This window comes from Electrona antarctica, assembly GCF_951216825.1.
Source record: "Electrona antarctica genome assembly, chromosome: 7".
NCBI classification, from domain to species: Eukaryota; Metazoa; Chordata; class Actinopteri; order Myctophiformes; family Myctophidae; genus Electrona; species Electrona antarctica.
The window spans coordinates 31,337,713-31,361,794 of NC_136812.1; the positions used below are offsets into that span (position 1 = coordinate 31,337,713).

At 46.2% G+C, this 24,082-nt stretch overlaps 1 protein-coding gene across 6 annotated transcripts in view; it reads left to right on the forward strand.

Annotated features, from left to right (window-relative positions):
• The window catches only part of palld (palladin, cytoskeletal associated protein), a 101,550-nt gene that overhangs the window by 17,216 nt on the left and 60,252 nt on the right, over nt 1-24,082 (forward strand). For all 6 annotated transcript variants that reach the window (XM_079505240.1, XM_079505242.1, XM_079505245.1 and 3 more), the window contains exons 3-4: nt 22,732-22,907; nt 23,463-23,523. In XM_079505240.1, coding sequence (XP_079361366.1) covers nt 22,732-22,907; nt 23,463-23,523 — 237 coding nt within the window. The remainder of the gene's footprint in view (nt 1-22,731; nt 22,908-23,462; nt 23,524-24,082) is intronic.

A 24,082-nucleotide genomic window follows, 5' to 3' on the forward strand; every position in this document is an offset into this window, starting at 1 on the left:
CAGAGCATAAATTAGGCATTGCAGTCTATTACTGACAATAATTACTCAGCTATGCAGAAGCAGACACAAACGTGGCATACAGTTACACAGTGTGCTATTTTAGGTATTTGTCAGATGCCGTTTCCATGTCATTACCAGTAACTGCCGGCCTGCCGTGCAAACAAGGCATTTAAGCTCTCATCGCTGCCGCGGAGCATAGGGACATGGTGGATGCGTCGGTTTCCAACAGGACCACAGGGGAACGTTGAGGAAAGATGAGAGGCCGCCGAGGAATTCTAATCTCTCTCTCTCTATCTCTCTCTCTCTCTCTCTCTCTCACACACACACACAGTCAGACAGACAGACAAAATTTGTCATGCAGTCTGCTGTTCCCTAAACAGTGGGTCAGGACCCGTGTTTGGGTTTTTATGGGTCACGAGCAAATGTCTCCTTTTTTTGTCTCTACATAAATATAATATATTTCAAAAGTTTGTAAAAAGTTCAAACAAAGAAAGTCACAACATTTCATCAATTAAAAACAATTCCAATTTCAATTCTGTGTGGAGTTTGCATGTTCTCCCCGTGTCCCCTAGGGTAGGTACCCTCACAAAAAACATGCAGTAATCCTGGTCTCTATACTACCTCCCCCTGGCCAGCCGGGGCGCCTGAAGGAGGGGAAAGGAACTGGTCGGAATAATGTGTTCCTTCCATGCGCTACGTCCGGCCGGAGAAACTCTCCCCTGTCAGGTGAAAAGAAGCAGCTTGGACTTGGACTCATGCATAGAAGGAAGCATGAGGTCAGTCCGCTGCCCAGAATTACATTAGATAATTGACACTGGGTGAAAAAATGGGTTGCATAATCGTGCGATAAAAATTGTTTAAAAAAAGGGAAAAAAAGAAAGGACAGAACCGGGAACCTCCCGATTCCCAATCCAACACTCTACCCCCTGAGCCACTGCTGCCCCACAACACTCACAGTAATCATGCACGATCACTGTCCCGATGATGAGGTCACAGCAGCTGACCAAATGCTGAGTCATGACGTAGTGTTGGCTCAGGCTGTATGACGCTGCCTGTTTGTTTGGCCTAGAGAGAGCAGTCATTTGAACTTCTCCCCCGTGGCCTCGTTTGATCTCCTGAGGGGTTGGGGGGGGTTGGGGAGGTGCAGGGGTGATTAATTACACACTCATACTTGTGGTATGTTGCTGTCGAGTGGAAACCTATATGTCCAAAGCTTACGACACAATGCAGATTTAATCAGCGGGGGTGCAGTGCGGAAAATTGTCATTTCACCAGTTTAGCGCTCCTTCGGCTACCTTTGCTTCTACATTTATCCCCGCCGTTTGGTCCCCCCCCCCCCTCAAGTTTTGGCCAGACTCGTATCCACTGTAAAAAGGCTCAAATGGACACTGTTCCCCAGGCAGTGGCAGTGGTGTGATGAATGGTGTTGTCCCTGTTGGCCTGGAGGCAGAGTGTGAAGTCTGGCGTCCGACCGCAGCAGGTGAGAGTTTTCCAGCTCTCCTCCTAGTACTCTCCTACCAGCCTGTGAGTCTGTCTTGGACGTCCAGGTCCGGGAGGCCCCTGCCTAGGGCCCATTTATCACTCACACCACTATCCTCCCTCTCTTGCCCTTAACCATGTTAATCCGCTTATGCACTCAGTGAAGGCGCACGCACGCACACACGCACGCACGCACGCACGCACGCACGCACGCACGCACGCGCGCGCGCGCGCGCGCGCACACGCACACGCACACACACACTGCACACTCTCAGAACCGAATCATATGGGCTCAGGGTTTGATTTGTAAACAAAACAGAGAGGGGGTTTGAGGGGCGCAAGCCCCTCCTATTCCCAGGTTTGTCTGTTTGTGTGAACACAAACACGATGATTAGATTGGCTGATCACCCCATAGCGATGATTTGATTGGCTGAGCAAAGTAGGCCTATACATATTGCGGATAAAAGGTGAGGGCAGAAAAGTGAAGATGACAAAAGTGAGGCTGAGCACGGAATGTGGTGTATTATGATGTATGATGATAAGAGCGCCCCTGAGGGGAGCTCACTTTCAAGTGCGATTTTTCATCTCCAAAAGGCTACTTTCGCAATATAGAAAATGTGTTATTTTTTGCCCAAAATAGGGACGCCGGGGTCAATGTGATTAACATACATTTTGTATTAGCCTATATCAAAAGCAGAGGCGTGGACCTCCCCCCGGATCTCACACACACACACACACACACACACACACACACACACACACACACACACACACACACACACACACACACACACACACACACACACACACACACACACACACACACACACACACACACACACACACACACACACACACACACACACACACACACACACACACACACACACACACACACACACACACACACACACACACACACACACACACACACACACACACACACACACACACACACACACACAGAGAGACAAACAGAACTAAGTCATACAGTATAATCTAGCAAGTCTGAGAAACATTTAGCATTTTGTTATGGGACTTTTCTTTTTTGTTTGTGCTGAGGGATTTGCCTTAATAACTGTAATTACAGACTGGGGACTGTGTGCTATTGTTGAGACAAAAAAAAGGAACATAACAAGGCCTGGTTTGGTTTTTGGTGATTGATTAAGAGTAATCTTAATGCCTGTGGTGTATGGTGAGAACTGGGGGCTGTACACAGGATTACTGTACCACGACAACCATAAACGACCTACATCATCATCATCATCATCATCATCATCATCATCATCATCATCTTCATCATCATCATAAGGGGAGGGCAGTGGTGGAAGAAGTACTTTTTCCTTTTCCTTTTGTAAGAGTAGCAATAACTCAATGTAGGTTTACAAATGCTCAAGTTATACGTACAAGTCCTGCATTCAAAATTTCACTTGAGTAAAAGCACAAACGTATTGGTATCAGCTATTTTCGCGGTAGAGGGAAAAAAAGGAACGGACCGAGTATAGAGCCCTATAGGACCTAGAGGGTCCTATAGGGCCTACTACATAGTAGGAGACCCCAGTCAACTGGGTTTACGTGGTTAAGTACTTGAGTAAATGTACTTGGCAAGGGAGTGGTTAAACAAGATGGCAAGCTGTGTGTAAAGGTGGGGTGGCGGGCAGTAGGGTAGGGCATCAGTGTTGCCAAGTCTGCGTATTGTAAACAACTTTGGCCTTGTTTTTCTGTGAAGTTGTTTGTAAATATTGGTTGCGGGGGGTGGGGGACTTGATGCATAATTGGGATTCCTTCCTAAATGTTGTTTTCATGTCAAGTACTTCCCAAATTAGTATGTAACAGTATTTGTCCACGGAATACAACATTTGTGTTGTTCAAATGCTGCAAACATATTCCACATACCGGTATTTAACTTTTGTGTTGTTGTAAATAGCAGATATACAACCTCACAACTCGTCGCTATCTTCAAATAGCCAATGTATAATTATGCAATAGGGTTATAGTGCATATAATTGTGTGTATAATAGTGGCCTACAGTCGCTTCTTCCGTGCTTGTTTTCATAGACCTTGTTGCTTATTTCTCTTCTGGCAACTCTGAAGTGCATTAGCGGCAGTCTGGATGTAAAGCGTGTCTTGTGGCAGACAAAGCCTGCAGTCATGCGAGGTGGAGGATGGTAATGTAAGCCTGGCTGGAGAGGAGAGGACAGGCTATAAATCTTCCTCCTCTCTTCTCCGCAGCCTCTTCTCCGCTCTCTCAGTGTCAGGGCGCCCCGTTCAGCCCCCCCAACCACACCCCCCCGGCGGCAAGCTTTCACACACTTAATTCATACTTAGACCCGCCGAAAATAACAGTCCATTTTTAGAATGAGAGTGACGCCACGTCTTTCTCTCAAAGACCTGTTATTTCCGTCACGCGACGGAGCATCAAATTAGGCTTTGCCCCTCATCGCTTATAGCACCCATCATCATTAACACATGCATTCTTCAAGGAAGATGGATGGATGATGCGTTTACCACAGGCCCATCTCTATAGACCGCAGACAGGCCTGAAAGTTATACACCCCAAAACACGCACCCACAATCACGAGCATTCCAAGTATGTGAGCCGAGCAGAGTGAATTCCAGCTCCGCTTGAGCCTAATTCATAAGCCTTATTGGTGTAGGGGTGGGGTCGCTCACCGAAAAAGAAATGATCTAGTCCGCGTTGTCAGCTTCTCGATCGGTTCTTTTTTGGGGAGAGGAAGCGACACCGTCATACAATGGAGGAATGACTCACCGATTATGCATCCATACCCCCCCAGTCCTCCGGAAGTGTTGAGAAGTGTCTGTCTCTCTGTTCTGGGCTCCGTTGGGCCCTTGTGGCTCTGAGTCACGGGGTCCCAGGGGCCCCCCTTCTTGTACAGCTGGCCCCCGTGAACAGCATTCCTCCCCGTGCTCACCTGCTAAACGTCTCTCTGCCATTCATCATGCTCGATAAGGGCGGTCATTACATTCAGCTTAAAGTAATGTGTCTTTTGATGAGATATATTTAGGATTTTTTTCCCTTTTTTTGGTCTATAGTCTGATTCCTGTACGGCCGCCAACGCTTGCCCCGTTTGATGTCGAGCCAGATTTCATGTGCGCCTTTGACAATATTCAGCTTGAATGTGTGTGTGTGTGTGTGTGTGTGTGTGTGTGTGTGTGTGTGTGTGTGTGTGTGTGTGTGTGTGTGTGTGTGTGTGTGTGTGTGTGTGTCTGTCAAAATTCCTCTATGATATGATGCGCAATTTGTGCGCTTGACATTTCTTTTGTTCCCCGCCATGCCAGTTTTTTCTGCAGAATATGTGAGCATGTGCGCGCCCGCGCGTTGTGTGTTGCGGTGCATGTTTTATGAGCCGACAAGAGGTCAAATGAGGCTCGTAAAAACAACACGCACCCAAGTCTTCCTTCCTTCCCATGTACATGTGGCAGCATAACAGCTGGCTTCATTAAGCTGTCTTCAACACAAGCTGCACACATGAATTTGTCTTTGGCCATCATGCACTCCGCCATGCTATATCTCCTCTATTTTCTGTCTCTGGTTGTTTTCTCCTCATGGTTGTTCTCTCTCCTCATTCAGTGCTTGTTCTCAGGGAGGGGGCAAGCTTTGCATGTGACCCGTCCCCTTCCGTTGAGCGCTGCTGTGGCTCTCTGGTGCTGTGATGTCATGTGGAGAGCCAGTGGGGGGTTCATGTGTGTCAGGGGGGCGTCGGGGGGGTTCGGTCGCATGGGAGGAAAAGGAGGAGTGATGCTCCATGTCTGGCTGATGATTGTCAAAGCCGAACTAAGCCCTGCTTTATGGAAAGAAGAGGTCACAGAGTCCACACTGTACTGTACGTCCAGGTACTTCAGAAGGGCTGCAGCCGTTAATCAAACTGATTACTAAAATCAGACCAGTCTGAAGTGAGTGGTGCAACAGCGCCCCCTGTTGGTACCCTAAACATACAGACAGACAGACGGACGGACGGACGGACGGACGGACATTGCTGGTTCTATAGGAGTGGTTGCACCACTCAAAAATTAAATGTAAAGATTAAACAATAAATGGACATTCCTTTTGTTTATTCCCAAAAGTAAAAATAAGCCATACGTACAAGTCAATCAGACAAATCATTTAGAGTTGATTACCGGTATTAAAAAAAGTAATATCATAGAATAATCTATAAGAAAGCTAGAAAGCCCTATAATTCAGCTGTTAAATGTGTTATTCCGTGCAGAGACGAGATAACCACAACCTAGATTTCATTATGGATATTTATACTGTCCATGCGTAGGGTGGATGAAATGTGTTGTTATTCCTCCACATGCTTTACGTCCAAATCATTCTGGCAAATGCAAATGTGGTACATTCCTGTCGTTTTCACTTAGCAGAGCTGTCTAATGCTGAGCACGAAGACTAGACTGACGTTTGGCAATGTGACTATTGGCAGTATATAACAGGAACGTGAGACGTGCTTGTTTTAAAATCAAATGGCGCCTGTTTTCTGACAACAGTCTTACTTTCCCATGGTGTTCAAGTCAGTGGTGGAAGAAGTATTCTTCCTTTTTTAACTTAAGAAAGTAGAAAACACAGTATGAAATAAATACTAGCTGTGGCCTGTGTTCAAAATTTTACTTGAGTTAATAAAGTACAAAAGTATTGGCACAAAAAAATATACTTACAGTACCAAAGCAAAAAGTGCAATTTTCTTTCTAAATGTATCAAACCTTTTAGAAAATAGCTGATCTACAAGCCCACATGCTTGTAGATTGGCTATTTTCTAAATCTGCAAAGTAACAAGTAACTACTGTAAAGCTGACATATGTGTGGAGTACAAAGTACAACATTCAAGCAAATGTACCTAAAAATTGTTCTTAATTGCAGTACTTGAGTAAAATGTACTTTTCACTGTGTTGGAGTTTGTCTGTATACTGTGTAACACTGAACCAGAGGCTAAGGTTGCATTCAGAGTTTGGTGGTGTCTGTTTAGTGTTCTGTTTAACAAAGCCATATCCGCTCGCTGCCAAACCCCTACTGCAAGCCTGACCGAGCTTGGACTTCAAAGCCCACATTTCCCTGTTAGATTTATCGTTCTGTAAGCCCACTTCCAAGAGTGCTGCCCTTGTTGTGTCCATGTTACTCTTACTGAGGGGATCGAGCTATGCACACACACACACCCACACACGCTCGTGCGTGCGTGCGTGCGCAGTGGGCAGATGCAATTGTGGTATGTAGACTAATTGTCGCTGCTGGGCAGAAACGTCATATCTCCATATTTCAATCTTTATCTTTATTTAACTTCCTATTATATATATAAGTGTGGTGCGTTGTGAGCTTGTAGATCAGCTATTTTCACTATTTTACATTATTATTTTATAGATAAATTGTAATAAAACATACATACATACAAGGACATACACGGTTTCCACCCCACAGCAACTCTATGTTTTGTGGAGGTTCAGCTTGTCACTGTGCTCCAGATGGACCAAAGTGTCCATGAGACCCCTCCTCCTGCTCATGGCTAGAGCCAGTGGGATTAGACATAACACAGTAATGGCACAGGGCAGGGGGCAGAGAGGTCTAAGATTAGAAGCATTATGGAAATATAGCCCTGCATGTGACAGTGACAGCCATGATCACAGATTAGCTCTGATGGGCGACCTCGTGTCAACTCCAAAAAGCAAGTCATCTTCTGCTATTAAGTTATGATCATCTACATAATCTTTACACATGGCTATCAGCTGTCTCCATCTGTTTAGCCTCTGCATGTGGATAACAAGACAAAGGGGTATTGTTTGATCATTGATCATTGATCCCTTCTTACAGTCCCCCAGCCTGTTTTTATTGTATTTGTTTTTTTCCACTGGTGTTATCATCCTGTTTCCCTCTTATGTTGTGGACTCGTTCTCGCTGCGGTTGGGCAGAAACCTTATTTCTCAATATTTCAACGTTTTATTCGTAAATCTGCTACTTTTGATACTTTTATGTGACGCTGTACTATGATCAAGTAGTGCATTAATTTACAAAAGAAAAAGTTAGAATATGGAGATAAGACGTTTCCACCCAACAGTGACGATATGTGTAAACACGGAACAATTGTCTCCTTTGTTTATATTGCTGTGTTTTATTTGACAGTAGCAGAGAGCGATGTTCCTACCAGCATGACACCATCCGTGGACATGCTCTTTGCTTTTGTTACTGTCCTTTTGGTTCCCTTGGAGATAACCAAAAAATAAGACGTCGTCATGACAACATTTTGACGTTGAGAGACCCCGAAGTGACCCTTTTTAAACAAGGAGATGCTGTGCGCATGTGGTGGGTGGGCTATGCGAGGATGTTTGGCTTGCTTGTGATGTGAAGGATTTATTTTGCTGTGGTGTGCGTGCGTGCGTGCGTGCGTGCGTGCGTGCGTGCGTGCGTGCGTGCGTGTTTGTGGTCGATAAGTGTACATACAACAAAGCGTGCTTGTACTGTACTTTTATTACAATAAATCTCAGGTCAAAATGTCCCCACAAGTATAGGCTAGCCGCTATAGTCTCCAGAAGTCCCTAACGTCCTAGTCCTCCTCACAAGTGAAATGGCTGTTTTGTGGTTACAAAAGATTTTTATGTCAATTTAAATTTTCAGTACAATGAGGAAAAGATTCAGGTCACACTGAAAGTAGTCCATGTACAAGCTCACATCGTATCGCAGGGCGATGCAATATGTGCTTGTAGGTTTGGCTATTATAGGTATACAGATCAGTTCAAATGGTCAGACATTGTAAAAATGGCATACAATTTACAATTTAGGCATTTGGCAGACACTCTTAATCCAGAGCGATTTACAGTAAGCAAGAACTAAAACCAGTCATCATGAATCATACGTAAGCTAAGAACCTAACAGTGGAAAATCTATAATGAAACTATACGTATATGCCTTTGCATACACCTGTAAGGTCGTGAGGCTAGGCCTAGGGCAAGTGCTACGGGCTAAGATGGAGTCTGAAGAGGTGGGTTTTCAGATTGAGAGTGAGTCTGCATTTCAAATTGCAATGGCCTTCATGGCATACTTAAAATCACATCCTAAAATGTTGATGTCCTCACAAGTATAGTAATACAAACGTGTGCATGTGCGACCCATAAGTGCATAAGTTAGGTCTGAGAGAGGGCTGCTGTCCGTCAGCTTTGTAATGAATGAGGAACATGAGGATATTGTAAAAAGCCTTCCTCTCATTAAACCTGTTTAACTGCCACGTGGGGGGGAGGGGAAGTGGGGGGTTCACAGAGCTTTCATGTCGTAATCACGATAGTTCGACTCCAAATAGGAATGACTATGAAACCACCGCGCTGCTTTCACAAGCTCTGGAGAATTTAAACAAAAGGCGCGGGTGATCTCACTGTCAGGACATTGTTTAATCCACGTGATGGATGCGTGTTTACCTTAGTGCATCTTTTAAGTCGCACTCACTCACGCGCACACACACACGCACACACACACACACACACACACACACACACGCACGCACACAGAGAGAGAGCTCCTGGTATGAAACCTTCCCAGCTACAAGAACCACAAATACTCTCACCTGTCTTGTCCCAGAGGTGGTATAGGCCCCCACACAGTCAAGAGTCTTCGCTGACACACAGAGATGAAAATAGCCCTGCGTTTAGGGCTCCCGGGGTGCAAGGGTTGAAACACTCCCCCCCCACCCCCACACACACACACACACACACACACACACACAAACACCCCCCGACCGCAGGGCGTCCTGTCGCGCTGGACATCATCCTTGTATACCCACTGAACCCTACCTCGATTACAGCACTCATATTTGAAAGTTGTGAGTGTATATGTGAAAGTTGTAACTGGACTATTTTATGCACAGCCCTAAGTGGCCAGCCCTAAGTGGCCTACAGTATTTACTGTTGCCTTCAATGCCTTGCACGTCTTATTGAAAGAGGGCCAATATGTATTATCGACTTGTCCTCTGCTATTGTCCCATGAGTAATGTCATTTGTTTTATTTGTTATATTGTAGCCCTGCCTGCACTCATCTTGCAGAGCTTTGACGGGTTACAAAGCAAACAAGTACATTTAGAATGAATGGTTCTTTGTCATTTCTGTGTCCCTTAACAGTCTGCCCTACAGTGCTACTCAGCCTTTGATGGCCAGCAGTCTGACTATGGCTTATACAGTAGTAGCACTGTAGCTGGTAGTTATTGTACTTTAGAGCCAAAAAGACATGCCTTGTTTTTGTGTGGAAGACTAGACTCCACAGAGCAATGCTAGAATAACATGTCGCCTGCCGCCGGTCAGCTAGTTAAAATGTTTGAACACACCCACGCATTGGCACACAGTCAGAGAGCAGGCCAGCTGATGTCCTGTCATTGTTTTACCTGCTGTGTCCTGCTGCCGTATATCCAGGCTTCAGGGTCGCGACAGATCGGACCTGTTGCTGTCATTTAGCTACGAGAGGCAACAGTCAAACACACAGACAGATCTAAGAGCAACTGGTGTCCAGAGTCCAGTCTGCAGACAGTTTGTTCTGTCTGTCTGTCTGTCTCTTTCTTTCTCAGTCTCTCTCTCTCCCTCTCTATCTGTCGCTCTTTCTCACTGCTTGTGAGGAATTTGGCAGCTCTCTCAGCTGTTCACTCCCTCTGTGCTCGTGTGTGTGTGTGTGCTGAGTGTTGTGTGCGCACTTGTGTGTGTGTGTGTGTGTGTGTGTGTGTGTGTGTGTGTGTGTGTGCACTTGCGTGCGTGTGTGTGCGTGTGACTCACAGTGGCTGAGCCATGGTGTGTGAGGGGGTCGGTGTCTCTGGCAGTGGCTTAGTGAGTGTTGTTCTGTCACTGGGACTGGAAGGCTGTGCGTAGCAGCGTATCACATATTCACACTTGGAGATATCAAGGAAATCCTTGGTGACATCATCATCCACTGCAGGTAAGATGCAGTTTAATGCTGTTGTTACCTCGCAGAGGTCCTCAAACGTTTTTAAAAAAAAATGTTTTTGAGAACTCATATAAGAGCGTTCAAATGGAACCAAATGGACCCTTATGGGTCCATTTGGTTCAATTTGCAGGCTCTCGGAGAATACAGACCTGTAAGGGTCCCCTCGTGGACCGCTGAGGGTCCCTGGGCCCCACTTTGAGAACAACCGCTGTTTCAATCTGGAGTCCCTATTTTGGATTTTGGACATTTTCAAAAATGTTCAAAATTGCAAAAAAAATAAATATATATATATGACTAGAGAAACAAATTGCATTTTGTTGCGATGTGAACTTGTAGATCAGCATTTTTTTTAATGGGGCTTTTAAGCTATTTTGTTGTTCTGTGTGTGAGAGAAATAGATGGTCACATAGGAGCCACATAGAGCCAACCTCGATTCTTTTGTAAAAGGAGATATTTGGTCTGCATAGTTGGTCATGTGGTTGAGATTTCATTTGTCGAGTCCGGTTGGGGATTATACGGGTCCGTGAGAAGAACCTCTCTCTCTCTCTCTGTGTGTGTGTGTGTGTGTGTGTGTGTGTGTGTGTGTGTGTGTGTGTGTGTGTGTGTGTGTGTGTGTGTGTGTGTGTGTGTGTGTGTGTGTGTGTGTGTGTGTGTGTGTGTGTGTGTGTGTGTGCGCGCACGTCACTTACAGGAGACAGAAGGACAGTTATTTCAATCAGTGAGATTCTGAAAGTGAGCGTGAACTGCCTACTGTAGTAAGCCTACTGTATGATGGTTTAATTATTAGTGGAGCAAATGTTGACAAATTTATGTTCTTAGTCTTGCTGTAGATGTCACATTATTGACAACAAAGAGAAAACTTGCTTGTACTTGTTTGTGAAGTATAAAGTATTGTGAAGTATTGTGTGCATGTGTGTGTCACACAAACAGTGTGTGCGTGTGTGTGTGTGTGTGTGTGTGTGTGTGTGCGTGCGACGTGCGTGCAATCATCCGTGAGTTCTGCTTTTATAGCTCAGCTGCTGTACATGTGTCTGTCACTATCTCTGTGGATTCTCCTTATATCTGTGCACACACACACACACACACACACACACACACACACACACACACACACACACACACACACACACACACACACACACACACACACACACACACACACACACACACACACTCTTCTGTCATGAGAGATTAGGGCCACGGAACCCCATAACTCCAACAGTGTACCTTTATGGGTCCTTTTGGTTCTATTCATACACTCTCAGTTACAAATATGTAAGGGTCCATTTGGTTCCTAACCATCAATTAACTATCTGCAATATTGCTGTGAACTTTGACCTGTGATCCTGAGCACTGATATGAGTGGCCACTCAACCATCAAATGGCTTCTTCTTCTTCTGTAGTGAGATGAATGGTTGCATTTGTCATCTTGCACCAAGAGCTGTCTGAACTTCACAATCACAATACTACACATTATTGGTCAAGCTAAGCCTGTAATGTGACTGGGACTGGGTGTTACGATTCGTTTTTACCATCAGAAACATGTTTTTAAAAAGGCTTACATGGGCCTGGGCCGTGGCTCAGCGGTCCAGGCACCTTGGCTGGTAATCCAGTCTAGCAGTGTGCCGCGGGTTCGACTCCCGATCCCGACGGCCTTTACTGCATGTCATCCCCCCATCTCTCTCCCCATTTCCTGTCAGCCTACTGTCTGTCCCTCCACAAAAAATATAAAATAAAGGCGAAAGCCACAAAAAAACATATATATAAAAAAAAAAGGCTTACATGTACCAGAAACATATATATTATGTAATATATATTACAGCGTGCACGCTTCCAGCCCTCAGAACTGTAACGGAACCCCTGTCTATTTTGCATTTGCATGAATTGAGAGACTTGACTGCGGTGGATAATAAAAACCAACATGGCTGGCCAAAGAGTCTGGACAATTTGACTTGAAGCTCCATTGTAGTTTATAATTAGGAATAAAAGAGATGCCGCTCATTTTGGTCCAGTTGCACTTTGGTTGACTTCTGCGGTCCACTCTGTAGCCCCAGAGAGAACACGCATGGCTGGCTGCACGGCCAGATGAAAAGTAACTCATACATTTACTAGGCTACTGTACTTAAATACAATTGAGGTATTGTTTACTTTAATATTTCCAGTTTGCAGTACTTTTACTTCTACTCCACTACACTTCAGAGGAAAATATTGTACTCCACTACAATTATTTGAAAACTTTAGTTATTAGTTACTTTGTAGATTTGAATTCTTATAACAAAACACCCACTTCAACCCTATAAACATTTCTGCCATTTGAAAATAGTAGATCTACAAGTTCACAATGTGTAAATATGTTTTTTTGTGGAAAAAGCTAAGAGACCCTTTGGCTGGACAGTTTGTATAGCAAAAGCTAAATAAGTTAAGAGACCCTTCGATTGTAGCGTTTGTAGCAAAAGCTTGTAAATATCTAACAACCACACCGAAGAAAACCCTTTACCTGTACTTTTGTGGAAAAAGCGGTCAAACTTTATACTTTCTTTTCCTGCATTGATCTCCTTTCCACCCTCGCCCTCTCTCCTTCCCTTTCTTTGTTTTTCTTGAAAAACAATGATATGATGGGAACTACAGTATGCACAAACATGAATTTCACCAACTTTTTTACCAGTATAACTGTGATGTGACAATACATTCTGATTCTGATGTGTCGCAATGCACAAAATCATGCCTCCGGTGGTCCGTGGTCCTCCCGTGATAGGGTTGCTTATTCGTGAGCTAATACTTCCAGTTAAGGCCCCCCCAATCGTAGCAGTCAATGTGTTAAGTACATTTTGATTTCAATACTTTTGTACTTTTACTCAAGTACATTTTGAATTCCGGACTTTTACTTGTAACAGAGTATTTTTTTTACACTACAGTATTGATAGTCAAGAATGTTTGTACTTTTCCACTAGTGGACATGTGGGAGACACACGCATGTCTCACGGCAAGCGGGCCTCCGGCATGCATTCCACACATCTCCTAAATGATGCTCCCACTAGCGGCTTCGGCTATCCTCTGCTGCTGTCACGCTTCTTGTATCGTCAAGGTCGTGTTCATGATTAAACCCTGCGTCTTCCTCTTCTTGTCTGCTGCTGGCCTCCACTCTTTTTTTGGGGTTTGTGGTGAAAACCGAGCCTCGTTTCATAAAAACTTTCCATCAACAGCAGCAAATAACAACAGGGTCATACGAGGAGACTGTGGCCCTCGGCACGCATGCCAGAGGCCAGGGCAGAATGCACTGCTTTGGTCTCGCCTGCACAGAACTCGTCTTGCTTCTTCTGTTTCTATGTGGTGCAGCGGGTTTTCTATTTGGTTTTGAATTATTATTAACCTCCCCCCTCTAACTGTAACTGTCCCAGTTACTCTTGGTTTACATTGAACTGTGAGTTACAGTAGAGTTGTGTGGGGCATTTGGGATGTTCAGTGGATCATCAAGGTAACATTTTCCCAACATCCAAACCCAAATCCATTTGATATCATCACATTCCCATTAAGTACCATGCCATGTTTATTACCAAGGATGGCAACGGACCAGTTGGGAGTTGGAGGGACTGCAGGTGGGTGTCATGCTAGGAGGAGAGGTGGGAGTTGGAGGGACTGCAGGTGGGTGTCATGCTAGTAGGAGAGGTGGGAGTAGGAGGGACTGCAGGTGGGTGTCATGCTATAGGAGAGGTGGGAGTAGGAGGGACTGCAGGTGGGTGTCATGCTATAGGAGAGGTGGGAGTTGGATGGACTGCAGGTGGGTGTCATGCTAGTAGGAGAGGTGGGAGTTGGAGGGACTGCATGTGGGTGTCATGCTAGTAGGAGAGGTGGGAGTTGGAGGGACTGCAGGTGGGTGTCATGCTAGTAGGAGAGGTGGGAGTTGGAGGGACTGCAGGTGGGTGTCATGCTATAGGAGAGGTGGGAGTAGGAGGGACTGCAGGTGGGTGTCATGCTAGTAGGAGAGGTGGGACTTGGAGGGACTGCAGGTGGGTGTCATGCTAGTAGGAGAGGTGGGAGTAGGAGGGACTGCAGGTGGGTGTCATGCTAGTAGGAGAGGTGGGACTTGGAGGGACTGCAGGTGGGTGTCATGCTAGTAGGAGAGGTGGGAGTTGGAGGGACTGCAGGTGGGTGTCATGCTAGTAGGAGAGGTGGGAGTTGGAGGGACTGCAGGTGGGTGTCATGCTAGTAGGAGAGGTGGGAGTAGGAGGGACTGCAGGTGGGTGTCATGCTAGTAGGAGAGGTGGGACTTGGAGGGACTGCAGGTGGGTGTCATGCTAGTAGGAGAGGTGGGAGTAGGAGGGACTGCAGGTGGGTGTCATGCTAGTAGGAGAGGTGGGACTTGGAGGGACTGCAGGTGGGTGTCATGCTAGTAGGAGAGGTGGGAGTTGGAGGGACTGCAGGTGGGGGTCATGCTAGTAGGAGAGGTTGGAGTTGGAGGGACTGCAGGTGGGTGTCATGCTAGTAGGAGAGGTTTAGTCACCAGAATAAAGGTGGGTTTATTTGTCATATGATGGTTTTGTACAATAGCAATAGCAGATCTACAGGCTCACAGCGCAACATACACTATCGTACGACAGAGGATAAATTAAGCATCAGGTAGGCAATGTTCAGGTATAACCAAACACCGGAGTTGCTCCTGGTTACACCTTCACCTATTGTGTCCATGCGCGCTAATGTGATTTTGTACCAGCATTGTGCTGCGGTATGCAGCGTGTGAGAGGAAAAGGGTGGCTGCAGAATGCATCCAGTTGTTAAGTGGAGGAAAGAAAATGCCCCCCTGTTTTTTCACCGAGGGCCATTCTCTCCCCATGTCTCTCTGCTAGACCACAAGTGACTCAGCCCTCTCTGGTCCCTAAACCCACCCCCCGTGCGCGCCCTTGCTGTTCTGCTCAAGCAGAAAAATGTGCGCTGTTTAGATGCTGTTAATGGTTGTTTAGAGCCCCTCATCATGTTCAGCACATTCCGCTGAAATAGAGAGGGGATTAAATAAACATTTACCAGACTTATGTCTGTTTTTAAATGAGTTGACTCGGTAATTATGCATAATGGACGATCATTAAGGTTGATTAATATGGGGTTTTATTGTTGTGCGTGTGGGGGGGGGGGGGGGGGGGGGGGGGTTATAGTTCATGCTTCTCCTCCCCTCGTTGTCAGTGGAACTGCAGTCCCTCGTCCTCCGGCTCTGGCTTTCATCAAACTGTGCCCAAACAAATTTACATTTCCATGGGCTTTAAATTCCATGCTGAGCCTTTAGAGAGGGCTTCAGTTTTGGACTCGGGTAAAAGGGCTGCCGGTTGGTTGGACCTGTGTGTTGCCATAACCAGAATGGAAACTTTGCTCGGAAAAACCCTGCTGTAAAATAAATAAATAAACTCAAACAGTCCTGCAGCTCGCAGAGATCCGTGCTGAAATGTTGAATTATATAAGGGGGCATTGTTGCTGTGTGTTTTAGGACCCATGTGGAGCTGTGCCGGAGATGTAGTTGATTTCCTCTGTTTATGGGGCCTCCAAGCCGGTTACTGCAGTGGTTGGGGGACCCCCAGGGGTCCTTAAGGGGGTTCCAGGGGTACCTCAGTGGTTGGGGGACCCCCAGGGGTCCTTAAGGGGGTTCCAGGGGTACCTCAGTGGTTGGGGGACCCCCAGGGGTCCTTAAGGGGGTTCCAGGGGTACCTCAGGTTACTGCAGTGGTTGGGGGACCCCCAGGGGTCCTTAAGGGGGTTCCAGGGGTACCTCAGTGGTTGGGGGACCCCCAGGGGTCCTTAAGGGGGTTCCAGGGGTACCTCAGTGGTTGGGGGACCCCCAGGGGTCCTTAAGGGGGTTCCAGGGGTACCTCAGGTTACTGCAGTGGTTGGGGGACCCCCAGGGGTCCTTAAGGGGGTTCCAGGGGTACCTCAGTGGTTGGGGGACCCCCAGGGGTCCTTAAGGGGGTTCCAGGGGTACCTCAGTGGTTGGGGGACCCCCAGGGGTCCTTAAGGGGGTTCCAGGGGTACCTCAGGTTACTGCAGTGGTTGGGGGACCCCCAGGGGTCCTTGAGGGGGTTCCAGGGGTACCTCAGCTAATTTATATTTTACTCTGAAATGTGTACACATATAACCAAATGGACCCTTACGGGTCCATGAAATTAGAAGGTTTGAGAACCACTGAGTTACTGGACATACCCCTACTCCCCCCTCCACACACACACACACACACACGCACGCACGCACGCACGCACGCACGCACACAAGTCACGATCAAAAATCTGTGTAGACAGACAGACAGACCCACGGTGCACTTGCCTCAATCAGGGCTCCCTGACTCACATAGCAGTATATGCATCAGAGCAACCGCAGCCAGGCTGTGCACATATTGGTATAATGATGTCATGTTTTACACTAAGCCTGTTGGTGTTATATTTAAAATGCTCCCCGGAACATATATCTAAATTATTTGACTCCAGCGGGGAGGGAGGGAGGGAGAGAGAGGTTTGTGTATTGTGGTCTGCTGTGTGGCATCATGCTTCAAACTGGCAGCATATGGTAATGGTACCCGTAGGCTGCAGTGATTGATACGGGGAGTGACTCAAAGCAAAGCCATGATGAGACGCTTGATTTCTGATTCCTAGCAGACACGGCAATAAGCCCACCAGCTTGTTTCCCTTTCTCCTGGCTGTCTGCCTGTAATCTGAGAAATGGATTTGCAAACCACACACAGACATTATTATTGCTTTGCTCAAACAACCAGAGGGTGATTCATACTCGGGTCCCGTCGGTGCCCGTGTCGCTCACAGCTTATAGACCTATTTCCACCAAAGTATATTAAAATAAAGCTTTCACGCTATATCAGTTCTCCAACGACATGGCCTGGCGCTGTATGTACTGTAGCAGAGTAGCAGAGTAGTGTTGCCTGAAGCCCAGCCAGGATATCTCCCTTGGCCAGAGGAAGGCAGGGATTCCCCTTTGGATGAGCGGCAGATGTTTGGTTTCCGACGGTTATTATGGACAGGCATAATAGAGGAGAGGATGGCCAGTTCTGTCCCAATGTGTGTGTGTGTGTGCGTGCGTGCGCGCAAGTGTGTGCGTGCGTGTGTGTGTTATCTGTGTGCTGAACAGATAGCCGCAGGCACGCTCAGAGTGTGTCTGATGACTCTCTGTCCCCCCAGCTGCCTCTAGGGCTGACATGCCACGCGGTGGATAAGCCCCCTCCGCGCTCGTGTCACGAAAAAGCCCCCCCCCCCCCCCCATTTGTCCCCTTAGGCCTGATTTGTTTCCTATCATTTAACACACCGGCGTCTGACTGCACAGCGAGAGCCGGCCAAGTTTCCGTTGTTTCACTGGGTCAGGCGATAAGCCGCAGGAATGGGCCCGCCTGGCTCTATTGTACTGGGAGGTCACAGAGGTGGCGACGACAGTGCTTTGGAGGCCAGAGAGAGAGAGAGCGAGAGAGAGTGACTAAATCTCCTCTGATCTCTGAGTCTCTCCACCTGTCACTGCTACTGATGCATTTCTCTACATGAACCAGCTGGTTAATGACGGGGCCTATTATAAATGCGTCCTGTCTGAGCTCGACTGACTCACTCACTTTCTCATTTCCCCGGCGATAATGTACTCTCTACGCTTCTTGCACAAGGTCCATTCATTCACTTTCTCTGTCTGCATCTCCTTGCCTTATCTCCCACGCCCCCCCCCACCACCACACACACACACACACACACACACACACACACACACACACACACACACACACACACACACACACACACACACACACACACACACACACACACACACACCAGGTGTAAATCCCGCAGAATGAAGGGTATGTCTGGGTATTCCAGGCTTGATGAATGGCTTCTGGTGCCCGCAAATTATCCCGCCGTTTCACACCGGAGCGGGTGAAATGGGGTGTAACGGCCACGTAGAGGAATGAGGGGAATTTCTTTTTACATAGCGCTCCATGATATCTGGAATGTCCTTATAGGTCGGACGTCTATAGCGGAACAGCTGTGCTGCCGACATGTTGGCGAATTCCTGCGCCTCCCCTTCTGCCAATGCAAAGGGTGAAAAGGTAAAGTGTGCGTCTGTGTGTGTGTGTCTGTGTGTCTGTGTGTCTGTGTGTGTGTGTGTGTGTGTGTGTGTGTGTGTGTGTGTGTGAGTGTGCGCGTGCGTGTGCATGTGCGTGTGCACGTGTGTGTGTCTGCGTGCGTGCGTGCGTGTGTGCGTGCGTGAGAAGTGGTAGCCTGATGTTAGGAACAGGGTCTGGTTTGATCAGGACTCTGTAAAGTTGAGATAAAATAGACAGACAGACAGACTCTTTCCCGGAGCTCCCTCCCATCCCTGCAGAACTCAATTATGAGGGACAAACACCACCCCAGCAGCAGACTGTTTGTGACTAGTGATTCTCAACCATTTTAATTCCAAAGAACCCCCTGTATGGGCCCTGTTTGATATGCACTCACGGACATGGACTCCCATTTGATACGATACTTTTCATCTCTGGGACCCTTCACCCCAGTATACAGGTACACTGTCAAATCGGTGCAGATTGTTCGACTCCCGATCCCGGCGGCCTTTGCCGCACGTAGGCTGCTGAGCCAGCATGACGGCGTGCTGCGGGTTGGACTCCCTGTCACGCTTCTTCCCCCCATCTCTCTCTCCATTTCCTGTCAGATTACTTTCATTCTATCAATAAAGGCAGAAAAAGCCAAAAAAATATCTAAAAAAAAAGAAAAGGAATGAGTTCTCACTCATTGCTGACTACCATCACAATATAACAGCGCTTTAACAAAATATAATAGTTTTAACCAAAAAATATCACTTACACTATACCTTTAATTTACAATCTGTCGTACGGCGGTGTCGCACGCTGAAAATAGCCAAACTGCGACAAACTGTGGCAAAGTACAAGCTCAAGAGCATCAAAGTATCAAAGTATAAATCAGCCCACAGACAGACAAACAGTACTGTAGGTGGTACCGGCCGACAGGCAAGGCCCACTGGCCCTGACTTCTCCTGCCTGCAAACACAGGCCTCTGACAGAGAAGAAGGAGGGGGTGAAGGGGAGGGGTGCGGTGGGAGGCCTATGTTCAAGGGCGTGTCTGCTTTTCCGTGACACCAGGTCATGTCAATGCCTCGGGCCCACTGAGGCTGAGCAGGTACGGAAACACACACACTCGGGCATGCCCTTTGTGTGTAGTGTGTGTGTGTGTTTGGGGGGGGGGGGTTATTCTCATTGAGTTGGATTGGCAGGCCTCCATCACATTCTTTGCAAAGGCCTGTTTAAGTTCAAGTATTTGTCAGGAAGAATAATGGGTGCTGTCTGTCAAACAGGGTTTTATTGAAGAGAACTATCAATCAGTTAACACAGCCTACTGTAAATCACTGCCCCAAACGCATGCTTATGCAGGGGTGGAAAGTAACTAAGTACATCTACAGTACCTAAGTAATAGGCTACTTAAGTAGACATTTGAGGTACTTTTACTCTACTGGAATATTGAAAAATAGAACAATTAACTTCTACTCCTCAACATCTTAGTGAAGAATACTACAGCGATTTCAAATGTGATGCCAATTCTTTTGTACTTTTACTCAAGTATCATTTTGAATACAGACTTCTTCCACCACAGAGCTTTTGGCAATGGGTAGAACTGTTGACATTTATAGGCTAGTGTACAACAATGATGCTCGCAGATATGGCACGGAGGCCAGCGTGTGTGCAGTTTATCGTTCCAAAGCAAACATTACACCGGATGATTTTACTAATTAGTTCCATCTGTATGATTTAAGGTGTCTTTCCTTTTCAGATTTATACTCTGATAGTATCTACAATATAAGGTTTGAGTAGTGGCAGCGCATTAACTCAGAGCAAGCTGATAAATCCAGCGCTTTGCATGAAATCTTCAGCTTGTTATTTACTGTATAATGTAAGTATTTCAGATCGGTAGAGAGTAGAGTAGAGAGACAGGAAACCAAGGGTATAAAGAGAGGATAAGAGAGAATACAGGCGTTGGATTTGAATCAGGTAAGAGAAGCTATTTATCAGTTTACATTTTATGATGTTCTAGTTTCATCGTCATTTTTGTGTTTCATCACTTTCGATTTCACGTTTATCCTGTGTCCTGTATGAGTTCTCTCTCCTGATCAAATTAATATCCCAACCTGAACATTTATATTCTGTTTAGTGTTCACTGAAGATGGGGAGACACACTACTCTATGGCAATGATTACTATAAGTCTGAGAATATAGAGCTATTTAACACAACAAAACAACAGAACAAAAACTATAATTAATTATAATAAGTGAACATTTCAGGGCCAGAGATATGATTTTATTTCTTACCAATATTCACCACCTTTCTTCACTTCAAGACAAAATGATTGGTTTTGCCCCCTTCACTGCCTGGTATGTCAAGGTGGTACTCAAGTAGGTCATTGAAGTTCAGAGTGAAGCTATGTCATTTATGTATATGAACATTTGACACCAGAAGGTGCTGCGGCTCAACTATTGACACATATAGGTTGTCTGGTTTGCACTGTAATTAACCACTTTCAAACTGGCATTCCTATCTTGGACTTTGAAACTAACAGAAATTCAAACGATCTATTTTCACCATTGTATGATGAAGTAATAGCGCTTAAATGGGATTGAAAACCTAGACCAGATTTTGTAGTTTGTTTTCCAATTCATATGTTAAAGTAGAGCAGATTTGACAGGCTAGTATGCGACAATAATATGGGTGTGTTAGATTTAGGTGTGTTACCGTGTGTACAGAGCTACAGGTGTCTTTTCAACCGATTTTGACCCAGAGACCATCATACTGACTAAGGGCAACCTGGTGACCAGGTGGGTCCATCATAGACCCACCTGACACAATAGTGGTGGGGGTTCATGCACCATTCCATGGGTATTAGAGAGAGAGAGAGAAAAAAAGGCCTACATGTTTCATTGCCACACAGTCATTGGGTCCCAAAATGACACAACACACGCAGCAGCAAAAAACAAGCTAAGGTTCCTACCTTGAGCCGTCTCCAGTCATCTCCATCCTCCATCTGCAGCTGTCACGTGTGCGGGGCAGGAGGGTAGGACCCAAGTGCAGACAGCAAGGCAGAGGCAGAAGATCTCAAATGCAACAGATTTATTTAACAAAGATTCAGGAACAGAACACACCGAGACTTACAATAATAATCGGACAAGGAACTGACAGAACAGGGGTTTATATAAAGGCAGTGGAAAACAGGACACAGGTGAACACAACTGACAATCAACACTAGGATAGGCTAACAGGCAAACACAACACAGGTGACTAGGGTTACACTAATACAGGGAGGTGAGACAAGGCAGGTGACAGCAAACAAGGCAGACAGGAAACACTAGGAACAAAACTACAAAATAAGAGTACACAAGAGTAGAGAAAACTCAAACTGGAACTAAGACACAAGGAAAACACAATACTTCAAAATCACAGGAACACAACAGAAAGGTAAAACAATAACTAAAACCTAAGAACTGGGTACACAAGAAACATAACACTGTCAAGGACCTACAGTCTGCACACAGCACTTCAAGCAGGTCTTTGTTCATTTCACCCTCCCACGCTCTCACACTTCACTCGCACACATGCACGGATGCATGCTCACGTTAATGCTTAGCATAACTCACCTGCAGAATAAAAACAAAAAACCAATATGAAGATGAATTAATTCTCTTTCAAACTGTCACAGTTGTGAGCACGAGCAGTTTTCACTTCCTGTTCATTTCACCCTCTCACAACGTTGAAGAGTGGGGACTGCAGGCGGACCCGTGGATTTATGACGAGGAAACCCTGTGCATCTGGGCTTTAACATTGAGCACTCGTTTGCACTTCTGCATTGTGTCCAAATCGAAAAAATTTGGAAGTAGACCGTTCTTCCAGGTGCTGCAAAACGCCACTGAGCAACTTCCATCGAAATGAGTAGCGGGAGGGGGGGGGGGGGGCTGTCGCTCCGGTTCGGTCTCTATCCTCACACCGACGCACACACGCACGCACACGCACGTTGATGCTTATAGGTAGCTAATAGGGGTGTAACGATATAGTAACTGCATCGAAAAATCTATTGAAATTTCAAGAATCGAAGTATATCGAAATGAAAACGGCAACATTGACTATGTATCGTATCGTTTTGCAATGCAAATAATCGGTATCGAATCGTTTTGCTATGTAAATAATCGATTGTATCAATACTACATTTTTGTGCCTGGTATTTAGCAATTTTTAGAAGAAAAAAGAAAAAGAGGGGTATGTCCATGTCCAAGTGACTGACGGCGGTCGGTGTGACTGTCACCCCAATGTGCAGGTGGTTCTGCGAGGGTCGCGAGCTGCACAACTCCCCGGACATCCAGATCTGCCGCGATGGTGACCTGCACACATTGGTGATCACAGAGGCTTTCGAGGACGACACGGGGCGCTACACGTGCGTGGCGTCCAACAGCCTGGGAGCCGACAACACCTCAGCCGAGGTGTACATCGAAGGTCAGAGCCAGCTGCCAGCGGCACACTGTGACTGCAGGACAGAGAGAGACACAGCTCAACACGCTGTTGGTGATGTTGTTAGTTATCTTGTTCAGGGTGTTATGTTCCCTTAGTTCATTTAGCCTATAATGTATGTTTTAATGTTTCCCACTTGGCAGCTAGTATGTTTACATTATGTAGGTACTATATAACCAACTAGCCTACTGTATAATCCGGTGTCTGCCCATAGATCTGAAGTCCCGTTAGTGATAACATAATGTGTCTCATGGAATGCGTACAGTAAAAGTACTGTAGGCTACATGAAAAAGCTACTAAATTACTAATACTTGTACTACTAGTAATACAAGTACTTGTAATTGGTTACTTTTACTCCTGGTTATAGCATGCCATAGCTGATTATGCAGCTTAGAATAATAATGACCACATTACTTCCACATACCATCATCAGTATTAGCACAGCTCTGTAATGTGTCATGTGCTGTATAGTGGTGAAGGTTGTGGTGAATGCCACAATGGAAACCTACATTTCTACATTTCTCTGTTTCCCAAATGCAGGAGCCTCATCGTCAGACTCAGAAGGGGACAGTTCCAAGTCCAGATCAGGAGCCATGCCTCAGTACGTGTTTGTGTGTGTGTGTGTGTGTGCATGTGTGCATGTGTGCGTGTGTGCGTGCGTGCGTGCGTGCATGTGTGCGTGCGTGCGCGTGCGTGCGTGGGCGTGCTCGGGCATCGATTTTTCGAACTGATCGATTTTTCAAATTGATTTAACATTTTTTATTTTATTTTTGAACAAAAGTTTGATCAAAACGTGGGACTCAAAACTGGAATTTGCATTGGAGCCACAAATGTGCCATGGGTCATGTTGTGTACGGGTGTACCCCTGACCCTCTGAACTCTAACCCCCTCGCAGAGCAAGTTAATTGGACCCTGTAGCAGCTAATCAGCCCCGCTGCATGGTTCCATTTAACTGCACCCTTAAACAGCCATTATCCTGGCCCCTGCAAACTACAATCTGTTGTTACCCTGACCCCTGCACACTGGCTACCAACTAGCTAATGAGCGGCCAACAGGGTTAATATGCTACAAAAATGACCCCCATGAATGTCCCCCCTACACCCACCTGCATACATTAAACTTTGTACCATACGCTCCTTTGGGCTTTCAATTCCTCTGCA